This window comes from Chiloscyllium plagiosum, chromosome 11 (genome assembly GCF_004010195.1).
Source record: "Chiloscyllium plagiosum isolate BGI_BamShark_2017 chromosome 11, ASM401019v2, whole genome shotgun sequence".
In the NCBI taxonomy this organism is placed as follows: domain Eukaryota; kingdom Metazoa; phylum Chordata; class Chondrichthyes; order Orectolobiformes; family Hemiscylliidae; genus Chiloscyllium; species Chiloscyllium plagiosum.
This window is the reverse complement of record NC_057720.1, coordinates 76,927,892-76,949,760: the sequence shown is the minus strand read 5'-3', so window position 1 is coordinate 76,949,760 and position 21,869 is coordinate 76,927,892. Positions and strand designations below refer to the sequence as shown.

The 21,869-nt window shown below is 39.2% G+C and overlaps 1 protein-coding gene across 9 annotated transcripts in view; it reads right to left on the bottom strand.

Moving 5' to 3' along the window:
* Nucleotides 1–21,869, bottom strand: part of prrc2c (proline-rich coiled-coil 2C) — an 83,608-nt gene that overhangs the window by 49,344 nt on the left and 12,395 nt on the right. For all 9 annotated transcript variants that reach the window (XM_043699867.1, XM_043699861.1, XM_043699868.1 and 6 more), the window contains 11 exons: nt 21,394–21,567; nt 20,032–20,206; nt 17,751–17,890; nt 14,813–14,929; nt 7,247–7,479; nt 5,563–5,624; nt 4,347–4,480; nt 4,178–4,265; nt 3,054–3,246; nt 2,157–2,243; nt 1,313–2,000 (listed from right to left, as the gene is read on the bottom strand). In XM_043699867.1, the coding sequence (XP_043555802.1) occupies nt 1,313–2,000; nt 2,157–2,243; nt 3,054–3,246; nt 4,178–4,265; nt 4,347–4,480; nt 5,563–5,624; nt 7,247–7,479; nt 14,813–14,929; nt 17,751–17,890; nt 20,032–20,206; nt 21,394–21,508 (2,032 nt within the window). In that variant the 5' untranslated portion in view covers nt 21,509–21,567. The remainder of the gene's footprint in view (nt 1–1,312; nt 2,001–2,156; nt 2,244–3,053; nt 3,247–4,177; nt 4,266–4,346; nt 4,481–5,562; nt 5,625–7,246; nt 7,480–14,812; nt 14,930–17,750; nt 17,891–20,031; nt 20,207–21,393; nt 21,568–21,869) is intronic.

Below are 21,869 nucleotides of genomic sequence, written 5' to 3'. Positions count from 1 at the left end.
TTTCAAGCAGGAGCGAAGCAAACCTGAAGCTTCCAATGCACCATGACCATCATTCTTGGATGGCCAATGCACACTTTCACGGCATCCTATATATAAACAGATAACTAAATAAAGCCCAATGTAGATGGGTGCATGAGTAAGAAACAGAACATAGAGAAGATATGATGATTAAGTTCCAGTTACATTTTTATGTAATAGGTGATTAGATTAGATTAGATTACTTACAGTGTGGAAACAGGCCCTTCGGCCCAACAAGTCCACACCGACCCGCCGAAGCGTAACCCACCCAGACCCATTCTCCAACATTTACCCCTTCACCTAAAACTACGGGCAATTTAGCGTGGCCAATTCACCTAACATGCACATTTTTGGATTGTGGGAGGAAACTGGAGCACCCGGAGGAAACCCACGCAGACACAGGGAGAATGTGCAAACTCCACACAGAGAGTCGCCTGAGGCGGGAATTGAACCCGGGTCTCTGGCGATGCGAGGTAGCAGCGCTAACCACTGTGCGCCGTGATCCTTAATGGCATCTCAAAATAACCTAAAATACGCCAGATTATGAGATTTCTCTTCACAAAATCCATAAACTATCACAGTCTCTTGAATACACAATACAACAGGTATATCAACTATTGAGAATTAATTCCAAATCAATAATATTTGACTGCACCAAATGCATAATCCAAACAAATATGAAAATATTCAAGGCCAAAAAATGCATGAAACTAAACAAATCTTTGTACTCATCATTCTTGATCATAGTTATACATGGATCCACAAACTGGCGAGGTCCACCCCAGACTCATCCATTAACAGGTTCCAACAGATCGTGCAGTACTTCTGAGTCCATCAGGTTATATAGGGGATTCCCATCTGTTATCATCTGCAGTTTTATAGGTCTGGATTGCACTCTATCCCAATATTTGAGTCAATGCTTGTTAACATAGTTTCTAACCAGAAATCCTCCAACTGGAAAGTTTAGCTTATTTATCGTATGTGCCCTGATTCCCCATGGATGACAAGGATAAGATGCACATGCAGAAACAAATTAGTTCTCAGAATGCAAGACTGTCTTATCCTTTGTCTTTTAAGTTTCAATTAATTTAAAACTTTTGAATTTGCATTACTGTTAAGCTTTAGGTTACTCCTGTGCATCAAGTTGATGATACATCAGCAGTGAACTAAAATTAAACTTTGGTTAAAATAAAGCACGAAGTGAGAATCTAAACACTGTAGATAATAATTCAGCTTTCCTTAAAATTACTTTCCATGAATTAAGTATCTACATCAGTTTTAATATTGCTCTTACCCTCTGTTTTTTTCAAATCCTCTTCCTGGCCTCTGATGTCATCAGATTCGCTCTGAGGTTCCTCCTGCCTCTGCTCAGTCTCCCTTTCCATTTCATTCTCTTCTTCCTTTTCCCATTCCTCTTCTTGCTCTTGTGCCTGCTCTAGTTCTTGTGCATTTTCCTTTTCTATCTTCTCCTCTTGTCCTTGTTGCTCCTCCTGCTCTTTGTTTTCATGCTCTTTCTCATGGTCCTTCTCCTTTGGCTGTTCTATAATTTTTTCCTGTTCTTGCTCTTTCTCCTGTTGTTTTTCAGTTTCTTTCAATTTCTGATTTTCATTTTCACTTTCTTTCTTTTTAACTTTGTCATTCTCATTGTCCTTTGTATTTTCCTTCTCAATGTCCTTGGTACCTTCTCTTTCAATTCTTTTAATCTTATCCTTCTCCTTTGCATTTTCCTTTCGGTCTTTTGAAAGAGTTCCATATTTTTCATCAAGTTTCTTCAGTTTTGCTGCACAGGCTGCCAAACGTTGCTCCTCCATTCGTCGTTCCTCTTCCTCACGTCGTTTTCTAGCTCTTTCAACTGCTGCAGAAACTTCAGACATTGACGGTTTCCTCCTTTGTCTCCAAGCTTCATCACCATCGCTTGGTAATAAAGGTTTGGTAGGGGCATATTTTGCAGGTCCAATCTGACGAGCTGGAGGTGGCGGATGCTGTGATTTAATTGAAAAGCATAACGAAGGAGTTTTTAAACCAAATTCCTAAAACTGACTTGATACCAAAAGATCTCACTATGCTAAATATAGATATGACACAATATTAACATAATTTTAATACTAAACGCATTACTTTTTTTGTTTTCAAAATACCTGGGGAGCTGGTTTCTGATTGACAGGCGTATTCCCTAGTCCACGCAATTCACGTACCACAGCTTGCACTGCTGTCCGTCCTGCTTCCTAAAGTGTAAACAAATATCAGTCTTTAATCTAAATTTTTACACCCGAAGATCAGAACAATTTAACTTGTCAATGATCCAAATACTTAGACATAGGTGAACAGAACCATAAGTCAGGTGTTTTATCAGAACTGAGGTGACATTTAGGACCAAAATTAGAATACTTTTATCAGAAATTAAACAATTACAAATGAGACCATGCATGTCAGTTACATAGTTTTACCCAAACTTTCCATTTATCTGAAAGGAAAAATTAGGAATATACACTCAGTCACCAAAATCTTTTAGTCTTGTCTTCAGTATTAGAGAGTAAATAATACAATATTATTTACAATCTAAATTCAGGGCACCTTTGGCAGTCTGTATTCAAAACAGGCATATGAATTATTTTTGATTCAGAATAGCACGCTTTTTAAATTTTCATACTGAAAGATTTATTTATGATAAAGAGTGACGTGAAATTTCAAACAGAAATGTACAGAATAACTCAAGTAACAAAGTCAAAACTATGAGGTTAATTTTATAAGTACAGACTAACAGTACTGGAGTTTAACATTTAACATGATTTTCAAAAAGAATGTTTTATGCCATTAAACGAGTGGAAAGAGGAGGAAACACACCTAAAGAAATAAAAAATGCACAAGTCAAGGACATGTAGCTGCTACTTCAATAAACGTTATGCCCAATGAAGTGGGATGCTACAAAACTCTGAAAGGCACTGTGCAAATCCAAGTTTTTCTTTCCAATGTGGATATTATTATTTATATATCAAAGGTGTCACATTGTCATGAGATCTAAATTGAAAGTCTACCTGACGATCAGTCTGGAGGCTTCTGATGGAAGCGATCTTGGTTGGTGACAGTGAGGCTGCCTGCATCGTTGGACTCTCATTTGAAGAAGTTTTATTTCCAGGACACTCATTGATTTCTTTCTGGTCATTAGAACTCTCTGGAGTTTTTGCTCCAAGCTGTTCAGCTCTGCTGACTTGTTCATCCCGGTCATCACTGAAAACAAATTAAAACAGTGAACAGCAGCACTCTCAAAAACATGAGATCACAACATACTTAATCACGGATTAGTTGTTATGCCCATCCATTCCCCTCCAACTGTGCATCTGTTGTAATTTCAGAAACTAGTAACAGCATTTTGATTTTCAGCCAAGATAAATTTTGAACAAGTAACTCCAAAGCAGCTCAACTACATCATTCTGCATGGAAAAATAGAAGGAAAAAACATTTCCAAATTAAAATGCTGAACTGAAAGTTAGCCAATTTCAGTGGATAAATGAAGTTGCCTTATGTGCCACATCTACAGTATACCTTATCCCATTTGCAGAAGATATGGCAGAGTAATGGAAAGTCAAGAGCCCTCAGCGTCAACTTCAGGCCCATGAAAACAGGTCAAACATGGGCAAGACAACCCGAATAGCACCCACCAATGTTCTAATTTTATTAATGATGTTTTGAGTGAGTGATACACCTTGTAAAGTACCAACTGCTCGACCTGAACTCTCAACTCTAACAATAAAAATGGTTTCATTTTATGAAACCTGCTCAATCAAACAGACAGGGAAGGAAGCAAACAAATAAGGAAACAAACAAGCAGATATGTATGTATACTAGTAGAATTGTCGCAAGAAATCTTGAACAATTAACTAACAGGCAGATCTACACCATATCCTGCAGTGGGACTGAATTCCTGCTCCTGTTGCCCAAGCTATTGCTTTTCAGATCAGGAGAACATCAGCAAAAGTAGCCAAATTTGAACTTTAAACAAAGGTTAGAATTTTAGATTTTAATGGCTGCCTTTTAGATATATTGGAAAGGTGGAATAACTTCTTTAAAATGTTGTAATTCTTATTACAAGGCAAGTCAATATCTAGCAAACAAATTTGCGGCTTTAGAAATTACACAACAATTAGAAATTAAACCATACCAGATTTCATCATCTTTCTGCGTGGATGTTCCCTCATCCTCATCACTAAAATTTAGTTTCTCTGTATAATCCACCTCAGACTGTGCTCCTGAAATGCAAGAAACATTGAACTGAATGATTTCATTCAAGCCTCAGCTGAAAATTGAACTGCAACATTTTTCCATGTTACCTGCCCAGCCATCATCATTTTCTGTGTCCAGATTATCAAGTTCCTTCAATTCATTTGCACTAATAATGGAGGGTCGCTCATGAAGGTCTTGACACCATTGAGATTGCTGTTGTCTTAAGGAACTACTTTGGTTCCTAACCAATATTGGAAAAAATGGAGAGAAAAAAGTTAGAATATCCAGACTGAGGAACAACATCTGATGAAGAAGACAACGTTTAGGTGTCCTACAGTAACTTAAATCAATAACATACAATGCAAATGAAAACTCATAAGTGCAAAGGGTAGCAGGGTATGGAAGAGAGAAAAGCTGTAGAAATGTTTCAAATACTAAAAACAAAAGTAAAATTTAAGATCTATCAAGAATCCTACATAAAGGGTTGTGTGGCTATTCAGCTGCATGCAACCTGGAAATTAAACAATTACCATTTCTCAGGGCCAGACTAACATGTGAGTCACACAAGGTGATCCTGTGAATCTCCCATCATAGTGCACTCTGAAGGGATTGCCCAGAAAATCAAACTTTCCACTGGGAGGTTATACTATGCTCGGATCCCTCTGAATGTTTCCATTTAAATCAGAAACTTTGGATAGTTCTGATGAAATTACGTAAAATAATCACTCAGGGAAAAGTAATCTATTAGATACATGGTGCACCTCCTTAGTAGTAATTATTATATAGCTCCTACACTTATATCTCCAAAGACACCTCCCCCAGAACACTTGTAGTACTCCAAACCCTGAACTGACACTTCACACCTGCAATCTTTAAATTTTCAAAATATCGCAGGTGACTGATGGAAAAAAAAGAGGACAGTCTACCTTCCTCTGAAAGCTCTTATGGTGCACAAAGCTGTCAGAATGAAAGTACAGCTCTGTATTTCTGAAGAAACCATGAGCAGAATCCTACCTCAAAACTGCAGAGCTCCCTTCTTTCAAATAAAGAGTCAGAATGGCACCTGCATGAGACCACCCTTTCTCATGAAAACCCAGACCAATGCTTCCTGCCCTCTGTTCTATTTGTTTTTAGCTCAGTTGTGTACAATAAGGCAATATAGATGTTTGCATTAAATTAACTGACAAAAAAAATTTCCAAAAGCAGAAAACCTACATCAACCCATGAAAGCATAAAGTTATTTTGTAAACAATGCGAGAGACCTGAGCAAACAGCAGTATACATCACTTAAGCATAAATAATCATATCTTATAGCATACATACTTGATATTTGGTGCGGGATATGATAGACGATGTGGTATTTGCATTTTAGAGGAGTTAGACATCTAAAAGTTGAGAGAAAAAAAAAATTGATCCACTATTTTAATTTATAAATTAGAATAGACAAATTATTTTCTTCACAAATTCCATTTCACTTCCCTTCATAAATTCACTAGTTCAGATGCACTTCAGTAACACACACAGGTTTAAATGTAGACTTCAAAAATGAGTTGCATTTACCCAACGCCTCGCAAATTTGGTAAAATATGCCACGGTATTTAACAGAAAGTTAATCAGACGTCACCCAACCTCAAAACGTTCACATGAGGCTAAATGGGAAGTAGTGGTGGAGTTGTTTGCGTGCGCACATGGTATGCAGAATCCCAAGGCTGAGCTGACGTTTAAGGATATGGGTTACCGTTACGTGTCATTCAAGGCAAATTATTAAGAGATTCACCTTTTGTATTAGATTCAACATAGTCTCAAGACAGATAATTGACTGAATAATACGCTAACTTGGTAGACATTTATTAACAGTAATTTGATCATAACCACTCTGCAGAGGATGGTTTCTTCAGATAACTGATCAAACCATTCTGCCTTATCAGCTGCCCATCAATTATATTCATTTTCCAAATATCACTTTAAAAATAAGCCTACTTCAGCATCAATACTCCCTCTGAGACAGAAATGCTAGCTTCTAGAGGAGCAATGCCACCTATTCAGGTAGATGACCGAAATGATGTCATGTCCCTTTTTGAAAAGGTTGTTAATCCTCATATCCTGAACAAAATTCATCCTTGAAACACTAAAATAATGCTCATTTTTCTTACTGCTTTTTGTACACCACCTGAAAGGAGGCTGTGGGGATGGGGCACGCATGAAGGAGGTGGGGACAAGAGATGACAAGTTGATATAGGTCAACAGCTAACATATTGATAAAGAAGACTGCCACAGAGAAAGTGCTAGCTAGTTATGATGACTGACAGTTAATTGTAAAACTTTGATTAAAGTTTAAAGCAGGCAGGATCGATGCGACACAAGGTACATAGGATGGACGGTTCAAATTTTGGCAGATTATGTCAAATAGCACATCCTTTCAGCCATTCACAACAAGGGACCAACTGTACCCAAACAAATACAGAAAGTGCTGGAGAAATCTGTGGACAGAAAGACTCAAATGTGGAGTCCAGTGACTGACCCTTGAAAAAACAGAACATTGGACTTGAAATCTCCACAAATGCTCCCAGACCTGCTGAGTTTCTCCAGCAATTTGTTTTTGCTTTCTGGTTTCCAGCATCCTTTGTTTTACAGCACCTATACCCAACCAGCCCACACAAAATACACAAGTATCTAATACTCGATGTTATTTCACAATTGGACAACATTTGTAACATAAACCTGATTGTGCAATAGCTTATACTGACAGCCAAATTAGGATTATCAGTTGGGCTCATAGTATGGAGCACTTGATTGCACTAGCAACTGTACACATGGGTATCGTTCTCAACAGAAAGAACACCTTAGCTCTCCACCTATTTTAAAATTGGTTTCACTCATTCTCAGGATCATCTGTTAAGCTAATCAGACATCTACATGGTGTGACATTTAACAATTTGGCAGTCATAGCTTTTCAGCAATACTCAAGGTCTGTACTATCAAACAACTAAAAAAGACCAATACTTACATAAGGTGGCATTAATCCTCTAAATTGTGGTGCAGGTGGAATAATCAGCTGTCCATTTATCTTAGAGAGTGGTAATGTTGCCTTTTCCCGTCCATCCCGTTTGTCAATAGCTTTGTCACCCAGTTCTGATGTACCAGTCCCTCCATCTTCTAAATTACAAGGCTTGCCATCTTGATCCAGACATCCAGGCATTATGGGAAGAGATTTCCCTCCATCTCGCCAACTAGTAACATCTGTAGAGTGCAATAAAGATTAACACATTTATATATTAGAGTTTCCTGCTGGATCACTCAGTAGCAGCATATGATCCCCACTGGATATGCCATCCAAAACATAAATGTTACTTGCCTACTGCTTTTCAGGTTCAAAATGTATATTGGCATATATCTGGATTCATTTGGAAAATCAATATAGATTCTCTCTCTCCCTAATATTTAATTATCTTAACTGTTCTGATGGCTTCATCCAAATGATTAAATTCAAATATTTTTGTTGCTCAGGTCCTTCCAAAACCATCTCATTTAAGATTATAGAGGCTGTTCAATGAGATGAAGATTAAACGTTACCGCCCCAGAGCAGAACCCCAATTCATGGCATGCTGTGGTTAGGGAGCATTAAGTTTTTGTTAAAGGTTGATAAGTCTGGAAATCCAAAATGGAATAAACCCACAACTCTACTGGTCTGAACACCAAAACAAAGCTTATTATACGCATTGACTCAGATGTTTACAGCACAGGTGGTAGTGATTTGGCACACCATGTCCGTCTGATCAAAGATCTGACAGTAATAATCCCACTTGGCAGCTTTTGGCCTACAACCCTGGAGTCTATGGTAATGTTTCAAGGTCAAAGGCCATTGCAGTATCTAATTTGAACTGGTCAACACTTTTTAACATCAATGCCTCAAGGCAGCTAGATTAGCACCTCCCTTTTTAAAACAATGCTCTTGTATACTGGTTTTAAATGTACATACATTTAGTGTGAATACATGAATTGATGTGCTTCAGGATAAACGACATTGAGAAACTTAATTGGTTAACATTTTCGTCTTCATCTTCCAGACCAGATGAAACAGTCCTGCATGGTATGCATTAGTGACCCCTGTTTTGCTTTTATTGTCATCACAATTCTACACGTACTGTCAAGGTGCTCTTTCACAAAACCAATTTCCTCTTCTCCAGTGAGAACATTCACAATTCAAGTGATAAGACTACTTCTTCCTCTTGCTATTAAATAGATTTCATAACTGGTGATAATGCTTCAGTGAAAGCCTGCACCACGAAAATGTTAACCAATTAAGTTTCTCAATGTCGTTTATCCTGAAGCACATCAATTCATGTATTCACACTAAATGTATTGGTCAAGGGTCTGCTCCTTCCACCAGTCTGTCTCTGCCCAAAGAGAACATTATTTTACTCAATATAAATTATACAAGACATAAGAAATAGGTGGAGATGATTATAATTTGAGGAGAAAGTGAGGTCTGCAGATGCTGGAGATCAGAGCTGAAAATGTGTTGCTGGAAAAGCGCAGCAGGTCAGGCAGCATCCAAGGAACAGGAGAATCGACGTTTTGGGCATAAGCCATTATCATTTGGCCTCTCCAGTCTAGTCCACCACTCAATAAGATCATGACTGAACTTTACCTCCATTTTCTCACCTTAACCCATGTCTAGATTCTTTTCATAACCAAAAGACTAATTAGTCTTAATCATGACTACACTCATTGAAATTCACTACCATCAAGAACTGAGGATGTACAAAGAGTTGCAATGATGTAAAAATACCTTATCTCAGATCCAAATATCCAACCCATTAGGACAAGACCATGGCAGCTAGTTCAGGTGAAACAGTTTTGCAGCATCTAAACTGTGGAGTCCCATTTCTGAACTGTGTGTATTTCAATACAATTACACCTCTTTATTTCGAGCACCAGACAACAGATGCCCATTCTACTCTAGTTGCCATACTTTGCGTCATTCATAAACTGCAAATTTATACAGCTGCATTAAAGCTCATAAGGAAAGCATTTGGCCCAATATTGCTTCTTGTGAGACCTCACTCCAGTCATCATGGAGTGTGAAAAATGCACTATTCGGGTGAGATAAAGTAATCTCAGAGGAGTCCCTGCATGGAGTACAAACATCAACATATACCAGTTTAGCAGAATGACTTGTTTTGTGGTATAATTTCCATGTAACCCTACACAAAATAATTGCTACTTCACATGTTAATGTGTTCAAAATTAGGCGACCAGGTGGCATTCTGACAAACTCCAATTCAAAAATCTTTATTGGGTACACGATATGGCCTTGCAAGTTACTATGAAAGTATGCTTACTCAGTCTCAAATCTAAACAAACTTTAATGCAAATGAACATTTGCTTGGTCTTTACCAGGTTAAGTCAAAGTTCTTACAGGGTCTGGTGCAAAGCTCTTCTTCTTGACCCTTGGATAAATGCCCTGCTTCACTAACTTTTCTCATGCAACGATTCCTTTGCACAATAGTTACTCTCATGACATGTTCCCCTACCCAGTTGTGACAAGCACTCATTTCCTAACAGATTCTCTTTCCAACGATACAGCCCTCACTGTGTCTTAAGATTTCTAAGCACCTGTCATAAAGATAAAACTTAAAATATGGTGCTGTTCGTATTAGTAAATGGAGCAAAGAGGTGAAGGACAAATGGAGGTCAAAACCTTTCATTGAGCACCAGGCCTTAAATTTGCATTTTTCCTCACATCTGATGCCACAATATGCCCATATAATCGACACTTATAAACAGAGGAAAAGGTCAGGAGTATAGCAACAGACTATTCATAAAGAAAATTACCTTTCAATGCACATAGATTTAGATACAAGCAGTTGTTTTGATTATTTTCTTCCATCACTATCAATAGTAGAAAAGTACTTTTCTCTCATTACCAAAATAATGGATTTCAGCCACATTATCAATGCTGAACAATGTCCATGCTTTCCCATGCTTTTCTTTTGAAACTTTAATCTATAATTCGGAGCTAAGCTTACAGCAATTAATGACCGAAAACAAAATCCTAAGGATTAAGAGTGAAACAAAGTTATGTTTTGTGTTTTGTAATATTTTACGTTACTGGCCACTGGTCAGAACTGATGAAAGATCACAAACTTGAAATGACAACTTTCTCCACAGATGTTGCCCGACATTGAGTATTTCCAACTTTTTCTGTTTTATTTCAAAATTGCAGCTTGCACGATATTTTACTTTTGCAATTTAAGAATTGTTCTTGACTTACAATCGGGGAATTATGGGTGAATGAGATAGTGACTGAGACCCATAAGTTATGTCTTAGAAGATGCAAATACAGCAACGTTAATGGCTAAAATTAGGGAAGGTGAAATCTAAAGTTTGCTGTGGTGGTTGTGGGATTTCAGATTACATTGACCAGATATACTTTTTCAATGTTGTAGCCTGGAACCATGAATACTGATAGGTCGAGGCCAAAGTTTCTGGCCATCATAAGGTAAACCAAGCATCTCTCCTGCTCTTACCACCCACCAATCACGTACATTGGAAATGATTGCAACTTAATACCTAAAGTTCTCTGAACACACCTCCAATGGGCAAGACCTGGCATAGGACTTGAACCCAGAGCTTCTGGCTTAGAGAAAGAGATGGTACCCACTGTACCATAAGACCACCTCGACACAGGCTTAGGTGGGATTCCTGAATTCATGTCTCCATAACATCAGAAAAAGAATCCTTTTCTACTGATGAAGAAAAGAACAATGGGAACAACTATAAAATTAGAACTAGGCCATTCAGGAGAAAATCTAGCAAGTGCTTTGCTACACAAGAGCTGATGAAATTTAAAACTCTGTCATATTGCTGTGGGCAACAGATTTTCCAGATACAAGTCAAAAACTTTCATTAGAATACAAGACAACGAAGGGTCTGGTTCCATGCTGTACATCTCTATGACTCTATGAATAGCCAATACAGTCTCTTGAGCCTACTCTACCATTCAGTATGATCATGATTGATGATCTACTTCACTCCAGTTTCTGAACAACTCCCTGTACCTCGACTCTCAAGATCAAAGATCAGTCACAACCTTGGTCATACTTAATGATGGAGCATCCACACCCATTTGGGTAAAGCATTCCAAAAATTCACAATCCTCTGAGTTAAGAAATTTTTCACCTCAGCATAAACAATCAATGTGTCTTGAAAAGATTTGTAGCTGAGGTTGAGGTTCTGGATGTAGATTTGCTCGCTGAGCTGGAAGGTTCATTTTCAGATGTTTTGTCACCATACGAAGCAACCATTAGACCACAAGACATAGGAGTGGAAGGAAGGCCATTCAGCCCAGAGTCTGCTCCACCAGTTAATCTTGGCTGATAAGACATTTCAACTCCACTTACCTGCACTCTCCCCATAGCCCTTAATTCCTTGCAAGATCAAGAATTTATCAATCTCTGCCTTGAAGACATTAAATGTCCTGGCTTCCGCTGCCCACCACTCTGCAGCTGAAGAAATGTCTCATTTCTGTTGTAAACTAACCCCCTCTAATTCTAAGGCTGTGCCCACGGGTCCTAGTCTCCCTGCCCAATGGAAACAACTTCCCAGTATCCACCCTTGCTAAGCCATGCATTATCTTCTAAGTTTCTATTAGATCTCCCCTCAAACTTCTAAACACAAATGAATACAATCCCAGAATCCTCAGCCTAACACTCCAGGAGTCAGCCGTGTGAATCTCCTCTGGACACACTCCTGCACCAGTATGCCCTTCTTGAAATGTGAGGCCCAAAATTGGTCTCAGTATCCTGAGCTTTATAAAGTCCCAGAAGCGCATCACTGCTTTTATATTCCAACCCCCTTAAGATAAATGACAACATTACATTCTCTTTCTTAATCATGGACCCAACCTGCAAGTTAATCTTTAGAGAATCCTGGGCTAGCACTCCCACATCCCTTTGTACTTTAGCTTTATGAATTTTCTCACCATTTAGAAAATAATCCGTGCCTGTATTATTTTTTCCAAAGTGCAAGACCTTGCATTTGCTCATGTTGAATTTCATCAGCCATTTCGTGGACCACTCCTACACTGTTTAAACCTTTCTGCCATCAGTGAGCCTCCGGATGAAACACTGGTGGTATGGCCCCCTTTCTATTTATGGGTTTAGATTTCCTTGAGTTGGTGACGTCATTTCCTGTGGTGATGCCATTTCCAGTTCTTCACCTCAGGGCGTAGTTAGAATGCCATGCTTCTTGAAATTCTCGTTCGTGTCTGTTTGGCTTCTCCTAGGATAGATGTGTCATCCCAGTCAAAGTGGTATCCTTCCTCATCTGTATGTAAGGATACTAGTGAGAGTGGGTCATTTTTTTTGTGGCTAGTTTTCTGCCTGTTTGTCCAAGTTCTTGCAAAGTATTTTGGAAATAACATCAATTTTGCTTGTTTTCTGTACAGGGTCTTTCAAGTTCATTAAGCTGCTTTTTTTTGTGTTGGTGGGGTTGTACGCTACCACGATGTCAAGGGGTCTGAGTAGTCAGACAGTCATTTCTGAGATGTCTTTGATGTAGGGGAGAGTGGCTAGGGTTTCTGGACGCATTTTGCCTGCTTGTTGGGGGTTTGTTGCTGAGAAATCGGCAGACTGTGTTCATTGGGTACCCATTCTTTTTGAATACACTGTATAGGTGATTTTCTTCTGCTCTTCGTTGCTCTTCCGTGCTGCAGTGTGTGGTGGCTCATTGAGATAATGTTCTAATGCAACTTCATTCTTGGGTGTTGGGATGATTGCTTCTGTAGTTGAGTATTTGGTCAGTATGTATTGTTTCCTTTAGATGCTGGTTTGAAGTTTCCCATTGGCTGTTCGCTCTACTGCAACATCTGGAATGGCAGTTTGTTGTGGTTTTCCTCCACTTTAGTGAATTTTATGCCAGTAAGGGTGTTATTGATGGTCTTGAAGGTTTCCTCTAATTTGTTTTGTTTAGTGACGATAAAGGCATCACCCATGTAGTGGACCCAAAGTTTGCGTTGGATGGTTGGCAGAGTTGTTTGTTGAGTCTCTGCATCACTGTCTCTGCTAAGAACCCTGATATCGGAGATCCCATGGGTGTTCTGTTGGTTTGTCTGTAGGTTTTGTTGTTGACAATACATCCACCCAAGGACAAGCCAAACAGAGACACGCACAAGAATTCCTAGAAGCACGGCATTCCAACCAGAACTCTATCAACAAACAGACTGACTTGGATCCCATGTATCACCCCCTGAGAAAAAGAACAGGAAATGACTTCACCAGCCCAAGGAAACTTAAATGCAAATAGAAACCAATGTTTCATCCAGAGGTTCACTGACGTTACCTAGTATGGCAATGAAACTCTGAAAACAAATCCCTAAACGATCAACCTCTTATTCAGAGATTGTGGCTCTGTTCTCCAGCCAGGAGAAATGACCTTTCAGTGCCTATTCTATCAAACCTCTTACGAATCTCATATTACAATAAGATTACATCATTCTTCCAAGCTCAAAGGAATGAGCTCAATTTACACATTCTATCATAAGAAACTGTCTTATCCTAGGAACCAAATAATCCATTGTACTGCTTCCAAGGTCTCCTTCCTTAGTGTGGTCAGTGCTCCAAACATAATCTCATGAAATCCCTATATAGTTGTAGCTAAGTATCTCTGCTCTGATACTCCAGACCCCATGCAATAAATTATTTATATAAGAACTAGGAGCAGGAGTATGCCATCCAGCACTCGAGCCTGCTCTGCCATTCAATAAGATCACGACTGATCTTTTCATGGACTCAGATCTACTCACCCTTGCTCTCACTGTATTCCTTAATTCCTCTATTATTCAAAAACATGCCTACCTTAGCTTTAAAACGTTTACTGAAGTAGCGTCAACTACTTCACTATAGGCAATGAATTCCATAGATTAACAACTCTCTGGGTGAAGTTCTTTCTCAATTCAGTCCTAAATCGGCTCCCTCTAATCTTGAGGCTATGCCCTCTAGTCCTAATTTCACCCACCACTGGAAACATCCTCTCTACTTCTACATTATCTATTCCCTTCATAATTTTATATGTTTCTATAAGATCCTGCTTCCCCCTCCCCCCCACCAATTCTTCTGAATTCCAATGAATATAATCCCAATCTACACAGTCTCTCCTCGTAAACCAATCCCCTCAACTCCAGAATCAACCTAGTGAACCTTAGGCAACATTACCAAGGAATATGGATCAAATACAAGTAAATATTGTTACACAAAGATTTGATGAGCTAGCTCAATGTGAAGGTAGATTGGTGAGCCTCAATGGCATTTTTCTATTTGTTCTCACAATGACACTGCTCTTTAATTTTGGTCCAATACTAGTAATAAGAATTTAATTAAGTTTCAACAGTTTAATATATCCAGCCAATAGCAATAGCTATCAAAATTTATGACCGCTCCATATTAATATCTAGTACATGAGATAATGCTACTACAATTGTCTGAAAGAAACCAAGATGATGGAAAGTTGCAAATGAAAGACTCAAGAAATGGTAATGTAGCTTAAAAAAAATGTTAAACGGAACACCTACTTGGTGGACGCAAGTTAGGTCCAGGTCCAACAGCCTCATCTGGCAATTCCTTTTGATCTCCGGCTGCCTGCAGGCTAGGGAACTCATGCTGGAAGTGACTGTTTAAACACTGGATTCCTGAAATGAAACAGATTAAAAGTAACTGAATAAATATCCCTGATCATATATTTCTACATTTATTTCCGCTGATTTCCAAATTCAGAAGGCAAGGACAATAGAAGTCATGCGCTGAGGTCAAAGGATTTGTAAATTAGTAAAATCTGTAAGATTTCCAGTCCAGAATGCTTGAGACCAAAGTATCCCCGCATTATGGAATGAGAATGCCTAACTACGTGACAGAACCAGAACACACCACAGATACAGACATTGACAATGAAACAAAAAAAAAGGTGTTTAAAATATTACAGTAACGTTTATCTAAACACCATATTTTCCATGTTTCTGCCAAGTACTGGACTATATTCAAGCTCCACATTTGCTCAAATATAAATCAGACAGCAGGTGTTTCTGAACAATTGATTTGCAGACCAGAGAGGTTACATAATGCAATCTGTAACACTGGAAGACAGGGAGCAGCAGAAGTTACAAAGGACAAAGTGAGGAGCGAGAGGAAGAGCACACAAATAGAAAAATCCAGTACAATTTGGTGTTTTTCTGAGATGTTTTGGAAGTCAGGATTGGATAAGAAACATATGAATAAGGATTTCTGCTACAACAGGATTTAGGTGGCAGATGGACTCTAGATAGGGAGCAAAATATAGTTTGTATCTCCCACTCAAGACTGAATTGGTCACTGATTATGAACTGCTTGGATGAGTAAAAGTGGTCAATTAGGGAAGTGGGTAAAACCAGGAGCAAAAAAGTGTTCCACTAACATCAGGACCTGAAATGATGTAATTTTAATTTCTTCCAATGACAAACATTGCAAGTCTGACAGAAAAGAATCAGCTATTAAATTGCTGACAATTCTGATCAGACTAAGTAAGCACTGTCAACACAGTATATGAAAAGTTTCATACACCTGATAATACATCATTTGCAGGTCTGATTATTTTGCATGCTGCCAAGGATGGAAACTTAATTTCCAGAGAAGAACACATAATAGAAATGTAATTAGAAGTCTTTGCTGGAGATATAGCTTGCTGTGCAAGAGCATGAATGGAACTAAAAAAGAGCAGTCTCCTTTAGGTGTAATGGCAGTCACTGAGGATGTCATAAGGTGTTCGTCATGCTGTTAACAAGGCGAAATCTGGAGTCAAGATTTTAAAAAGAAACCTTGAATTGTGTAGCAACACATTTCTATTTACATTAGTATACTGCTTATCATGATTGCTTTACAGTCAATGAAAGTACTTTTGAAATGTAGTCCCTATTGTAAAGTAGTTAATCCTCCAGCCAATTTGCACGTAAGCTCTCATAAATAGCAACATGATGACCGGCAATGTATTTTGCAATTGATCCAAGAGATAACTATTGGCGTAGATTCACCATGGAACTCCCTCAGTATTAGACCAGCTCAGACTTCTGCACTCAAATCACAGTAGCGGTACTTGAATTCAAAACCTTATGACTCAGAAGTGAGTGCACTGAGACATGGTAAGTATCAGCAGAACTTAGAGTGAGACAAGTTGAAAAGGGCAGAGGGTCCAAAAGTAAGAGTAGAATTATAATAGTTATTAAAGAGTGAAACAAAGATTAGCAAATTTTATTGGTCAGTTTTGATTGCAAGACAGATATGACCTAAATTACATGCATGCATATTTTATACGCATTCAATTAGTTAAGACTGAATTTGAAGCAATGATCAGTTTAAAATCAAACCCAAAATTGCAGGCGGCATGAATTAGTTGACAAGATCTGTAGAAGATCAATGCCATCCTTTTCAGAAACAGGAGAATGATGTGGAACGGTAGATCACAAAGCCAAAACATTTGTATCTTTGGCCTGTTGCAATGTTCCAATGAAGTATAACACAAGCACAAGGAACAATATCTCATTTTCTACTTAGGCACTCTTACAGCCTTCAGGTATCAATACTGAATTGAACAATCTCAGAAACTATCCAAATATGCATGTTCTCCATTTATTGTATATCCTTTTCTTCTCAGCCATGTTGTGTTTGTGTCTTGTTTACTTTGTACTTCGTAGAAAGGACCAATCTCTCCCTTTCACACCTTAATTTACACCATTTTTACATTTTTCCATTCTCCATGATAAACAAAATCTTTGTCCATTACAGTGGGCCTCTAAACTACCTGATCTCTTACTCATCTGCCTCTGTCAAAAACATAAGGGAATCTACTTTCCAACATCATTCAGTTGTGAAGTCATACCAGACTTGGAATCTTCACTCACTCTCTATCCACAGATGTGCCAGACTTTAACTTCCTCAACATCCTGTGCTTGGGTAACAAAAAGTTATAAGGGTACTTTACAAGGGTGGTTTCAAGGAAGTGAAAATTTTGCATTTTTATTCTTGTGCAACAGGCCAATTAAGGTTCTACTTCCGTCACCATTTCATACATGGAACCTGTTTCGCAACGTCAAATAAATTAAGAGAAATTTAAGTGGCAATAATCTGAAGGAGGGTTAATGTAGTGATCCAGGTAGGATGGCCTATTTGACAGTGAAGATCAGACATCCTCCACTGTAGTGTTAGGGATGCAAAAGGGAAAAAAAATTTAAAAAGTTGATACCACTTGTTATTGTGCGTGCCAGTGATTGACTGAAGAATGATTCTGACGAAAACTGGACCGATTAGTTGGATGGGACTTGAGAAAAAGATTGCCCCTCTCCAAGCACGCAAACTTTGAAAGTTCAACACAAATACTCATTCATCAATCTCCTAATATTACTCAAATACCATATACATTACAACAAATATAGCTTCCGAGGACCAAAGTCAGATCTTGGCTCATTCGAGTTTGTAGATGCTTACCATCTCCTTGGCCAGTGTGCTTGTTATTAGTCTGGGCCCAGGATTTCACAACTGGAGTTGGTACCTCCTGGGTGCTTGGGGCCGGGGATTCTGAACTGGGTGGCTGGGATTCTTGTACTTGGGCTTCAGTAGTACTGTTACTGAAATCACAATTTCTATTATTAGTCCCTTTACAGGAACACACAGTTTCAGTCTTTTCTACCAAAAGCAAGACATTTAGCAGCAAGTATACTAATTTGGGTCACTCTTATAACTATTTCCTTAACTGTCTTATTTAAAACCATCTTTTAGCGCAAGAAGTTTGAAAACTTCAATGCTATCCATCATAAATGAAAACCTGTCAATCATTTAATTATCATAGAGTCATAGAGATGTACAGCATGGAAACAGACCCTTCGGCCCAACCGGTCCATGCCAAGCAGATATCCCAACCCAATCTAGTCCCACCTGCTAGCACCCGGCCCATATCCCCCCAAACCCTTCCTATTCATATACCCATCCAAATGCCTCTTAAATGTCGCAAGTGTACCAGCCTCCACCACATCCTCTGGCAGTTCATTCCATACACGTACCACCCTCTGCGTAAAAAGGTTGCTCCTTAGGTCCCTTTTATATCTTTCCCCTCTCACCCTAAACCTATGCCCTCTAGTTATGGACTCCCCGACCCCTGGGAAAAGACTTTGTCTATTTATCCTATCTATGCCCTCATAATTTTGTAAACCTTTATAAGGTCACCCCTCAGCCTTCGACGCTCCAGGGAAAACAGCCCCAGCCTGTTCAGCCTCTCCCTGTAGCTCAGATCCTCCAACCCTGGCAACATCCTTGTAAATCTTTGCTGAACCTTTTCAAGTTTCACAACATCCTTCCGATAGGAAGGAGACCAGAACTGCACACAATATTCCAACAGTGGCCTAACCAATGTCCTATACAGCTGCAACATGACCTCCCAACTCCTGTACTCAATACTCTGACCAATAAAGGAAAGCATACCAAACACCTTCTTCACTATCCTATCCACCTGTGACTCCACTTTCAAGGAAGTATGAACTTGCACTCCAAGGTCTCTTTGTTCAGCAACACTCCCTAGGACCTTACCATTAAGTGTATAAGTCCTGCTAAGATTTGCTTTCCCAAAATGCAGCACTTTGCATTTATCTGAATCCATCTGCCACTTCTCAACCCATTGGCCCATCTGATCCAGATCCTGTTGTAATCTGAGGTAACCCTCTTCGCTGTCCACTACGCCGCCAATTTTGGTATCATCTGCAAACTTACTAACTGTACCTCTTGTGCTCACATCCAAATCATTTATGTAAATGACAAAAAGTAGAGGGCCCAGCACTGATCCTTGTGGCACTCCACTGGTCACAGGCCTCCAGTCTGAAAAACAACCCTCCACCACCACCCTCTGTCTTCTACCTTTGAGCCAGTACTGTATCCAAATGGCTAGTTCTCCCTGTATTCCATGAGATCTAATCTTGCTAATCAGTCTCCCAGGGGGAACCCTGTCGAACGCCTGACTGAAGTCCATTTTGATCACATCTACTGCTCTGCCCTCATCAATCTTCTTTGTTACTTCTTCAAAAAATTCAATCAAGTTTGTGAGACATGATTTCCCACACACAAAGCCATGTTGACTATCCCTAATCAGTCCTTGCCTTTCCAAATACATGTACATCCTGTCCCTCAGGATTCCCTCCAACAACTTGCCCACCACCAAGGTCAGGCTCACCGCTCTATAGTTCCCTGGCTTGTCTTTACCGCCTTTCTTAAACAGTGGCGCCACGTTTGCCAACCTCCAGTCTTCTGGCACCTCACCTGTGACTATCGATGATACAAATATCTCAGCAAGAGGCCCAGCAATTACTTCTCTAGCTTCCCACAGAGTTCTCGGAAATGAGATAATAAGATAACAATTCTTTAAATAAAATCAAGAGTTTCAAATTTCTCATATGACAATGCTGTAATGTCAGGAATTTGAAGAATACATAACACTTTGTAAAATTCAACCTTTTTAAAAGAAAGACATTTTCCTCAGGGAAAGAAAATAATTGACCTCTGTAATATATCCTCTTGAGATGACAATGTCCTAGCCTCAACGGATGCTACACCAATTAGTGTTCTTGACAGCAAACAACCATATTCATAACATAAAAACATTAACTTTGTTTATTAACTAAAGTAGTGTACTTTGCAAGCTGCAATTAGATGTACATTCATTTTAACCTGTGCATACTGAGTGCAATATGATTCTATGAAGACATCTTTATTGCAGACCTACCTTTCCTCTTGTTGTTCAGATTTGGTGACCCATCCTGACCCATCCTTTGGTATAATATTCACATTAGGATCATTTCCCTTGTTCTCCGCTTTGAGGCTTGGAAGATTTGCAGGTGGTGGTATGCGCCGCGAGCTGGCCACTTTGCCCAGGCTCTGTAATCCATGTCGTGCTGCAACTGAGGACAATAACTAAATATTAAGAGCCAAAAGATGAAGGACTTGCATTTTGCAGTACAGATTTCCTTGACAATTGCAGCCATGTTTCTAATGTAACAGGACTTCCTTCTCAATTTCTCAGCATCACAAATAACTGTTAACATGGGTGCAATCTTTTATCAAGAACTTGCCGTCACTGTCTGGAGTAAAAGGATAGACCAGATCTAAAAGTTAAAGTTCTAAATTAGAGGAAGGACAATTTTGATGGTATTAGGCAAGAACTTTCAAAAGTTGACTGTGGCTTATAAAATCATGAGGGCATAGATCAGGTAAATAGCTACAGTCCTATCCCCAGGGTGGGGGGAGTCTAAAACTAGAGGGCATTGATTTAAGGTGAGAGGGACAGATATAAAAGGGATCTACGGGTAAACTTTTTCATGCAGAGCATGGCACGTGCATGGAATGAGATGCCAAAGGAAGTGGTGGTGCCTGTACAATTACAACATTTAAAAGGCATCTGGATGGGTACATGAATAGAGTCATAGAGATGTACAGCATGGAAACAGACCCTTCGGTCCAACCCGTCCAGGAAGGCTTTAGAGAGATGTGGGCCAAATGCTGACAAGAGGGACTAGATAACTTAAAGAAATCTGGTCAGCATGAAGGAGTTGGACCAAGAGGTTCGTTTCCATGTCGTATAGTTCTAGGACTCGGTCTTAAAAATGTTGGTTGTTGCTTTTTTTTCAAAATTGCTAATATGTGCACATAGTTCTTGCCTTGCAACAACTTACATTTATTTCTTATATTCGTATCAGAATAGAAGTAGCATAATGGTCCAGTGTTTTCAGGTACTTGGCCAATCCCCAAACTTATGTGGACAGTTTTATGTTACAACAACAAAAATCATGCCACTGCTACAATATACTAATTATAGAAATGTTAAGAATTCACATCACAATGTGTACACTCTCTAATTCTGGTGTGGCACCAAGAAAACAGCTCTTCTGGAAGAGAAAAGTGAGATGTGTACATGTGGTGTGCACGCAAGAGAGAAAAATAACAATGTAATCTAGATCTTCAGCACCAAGGAGGTAAGGAAGTAGTTCGACTGTCCACTCAAAATTCCAGGAAAACGCCAAGGCAAAGGGTGCAACAATATTGATGGTCATAATGATGAAATAACTTACTCAAGCTAAAATAAACTCACCTGAATTTTTCTGAGTCTCTATTGATTTCCCCTTGTACGTGTTAAACAGGTTAAGTGTTGCATACTTGGTTTTCCCATCCTTTACCTTTGTGCTCTGGCCTGACCTCTCTGACATTTCAATGGAAATTCATCTAGTTTGGCACAGCTCGGATCACCCTCAGAACCAGCCACCTCCTGCAAGGAAGCAATGCCAGAAATGATAAGCCAATTCCTTTCTCTCACTTAATGAGAAATTATACTTGTTTAAAAACAAGGACTGCAGATGCTGGAAACCAGGGTCTAGATTACAGTAGTGCTGGAAAAGCACAGCAGGTCAGGCAGCAAATGAGCAGGAAAACCGACGTTTCGGGCAAAAGCCCTTCATCAGGAATAGAGGAGAAATTATACTTGCCAAACCAACTACAAATTAGAAAGATTATTTCAGTCAACATGGAACCAGCCAGATGATTCAAGGAATACTCCCTTCGCTCATCAAG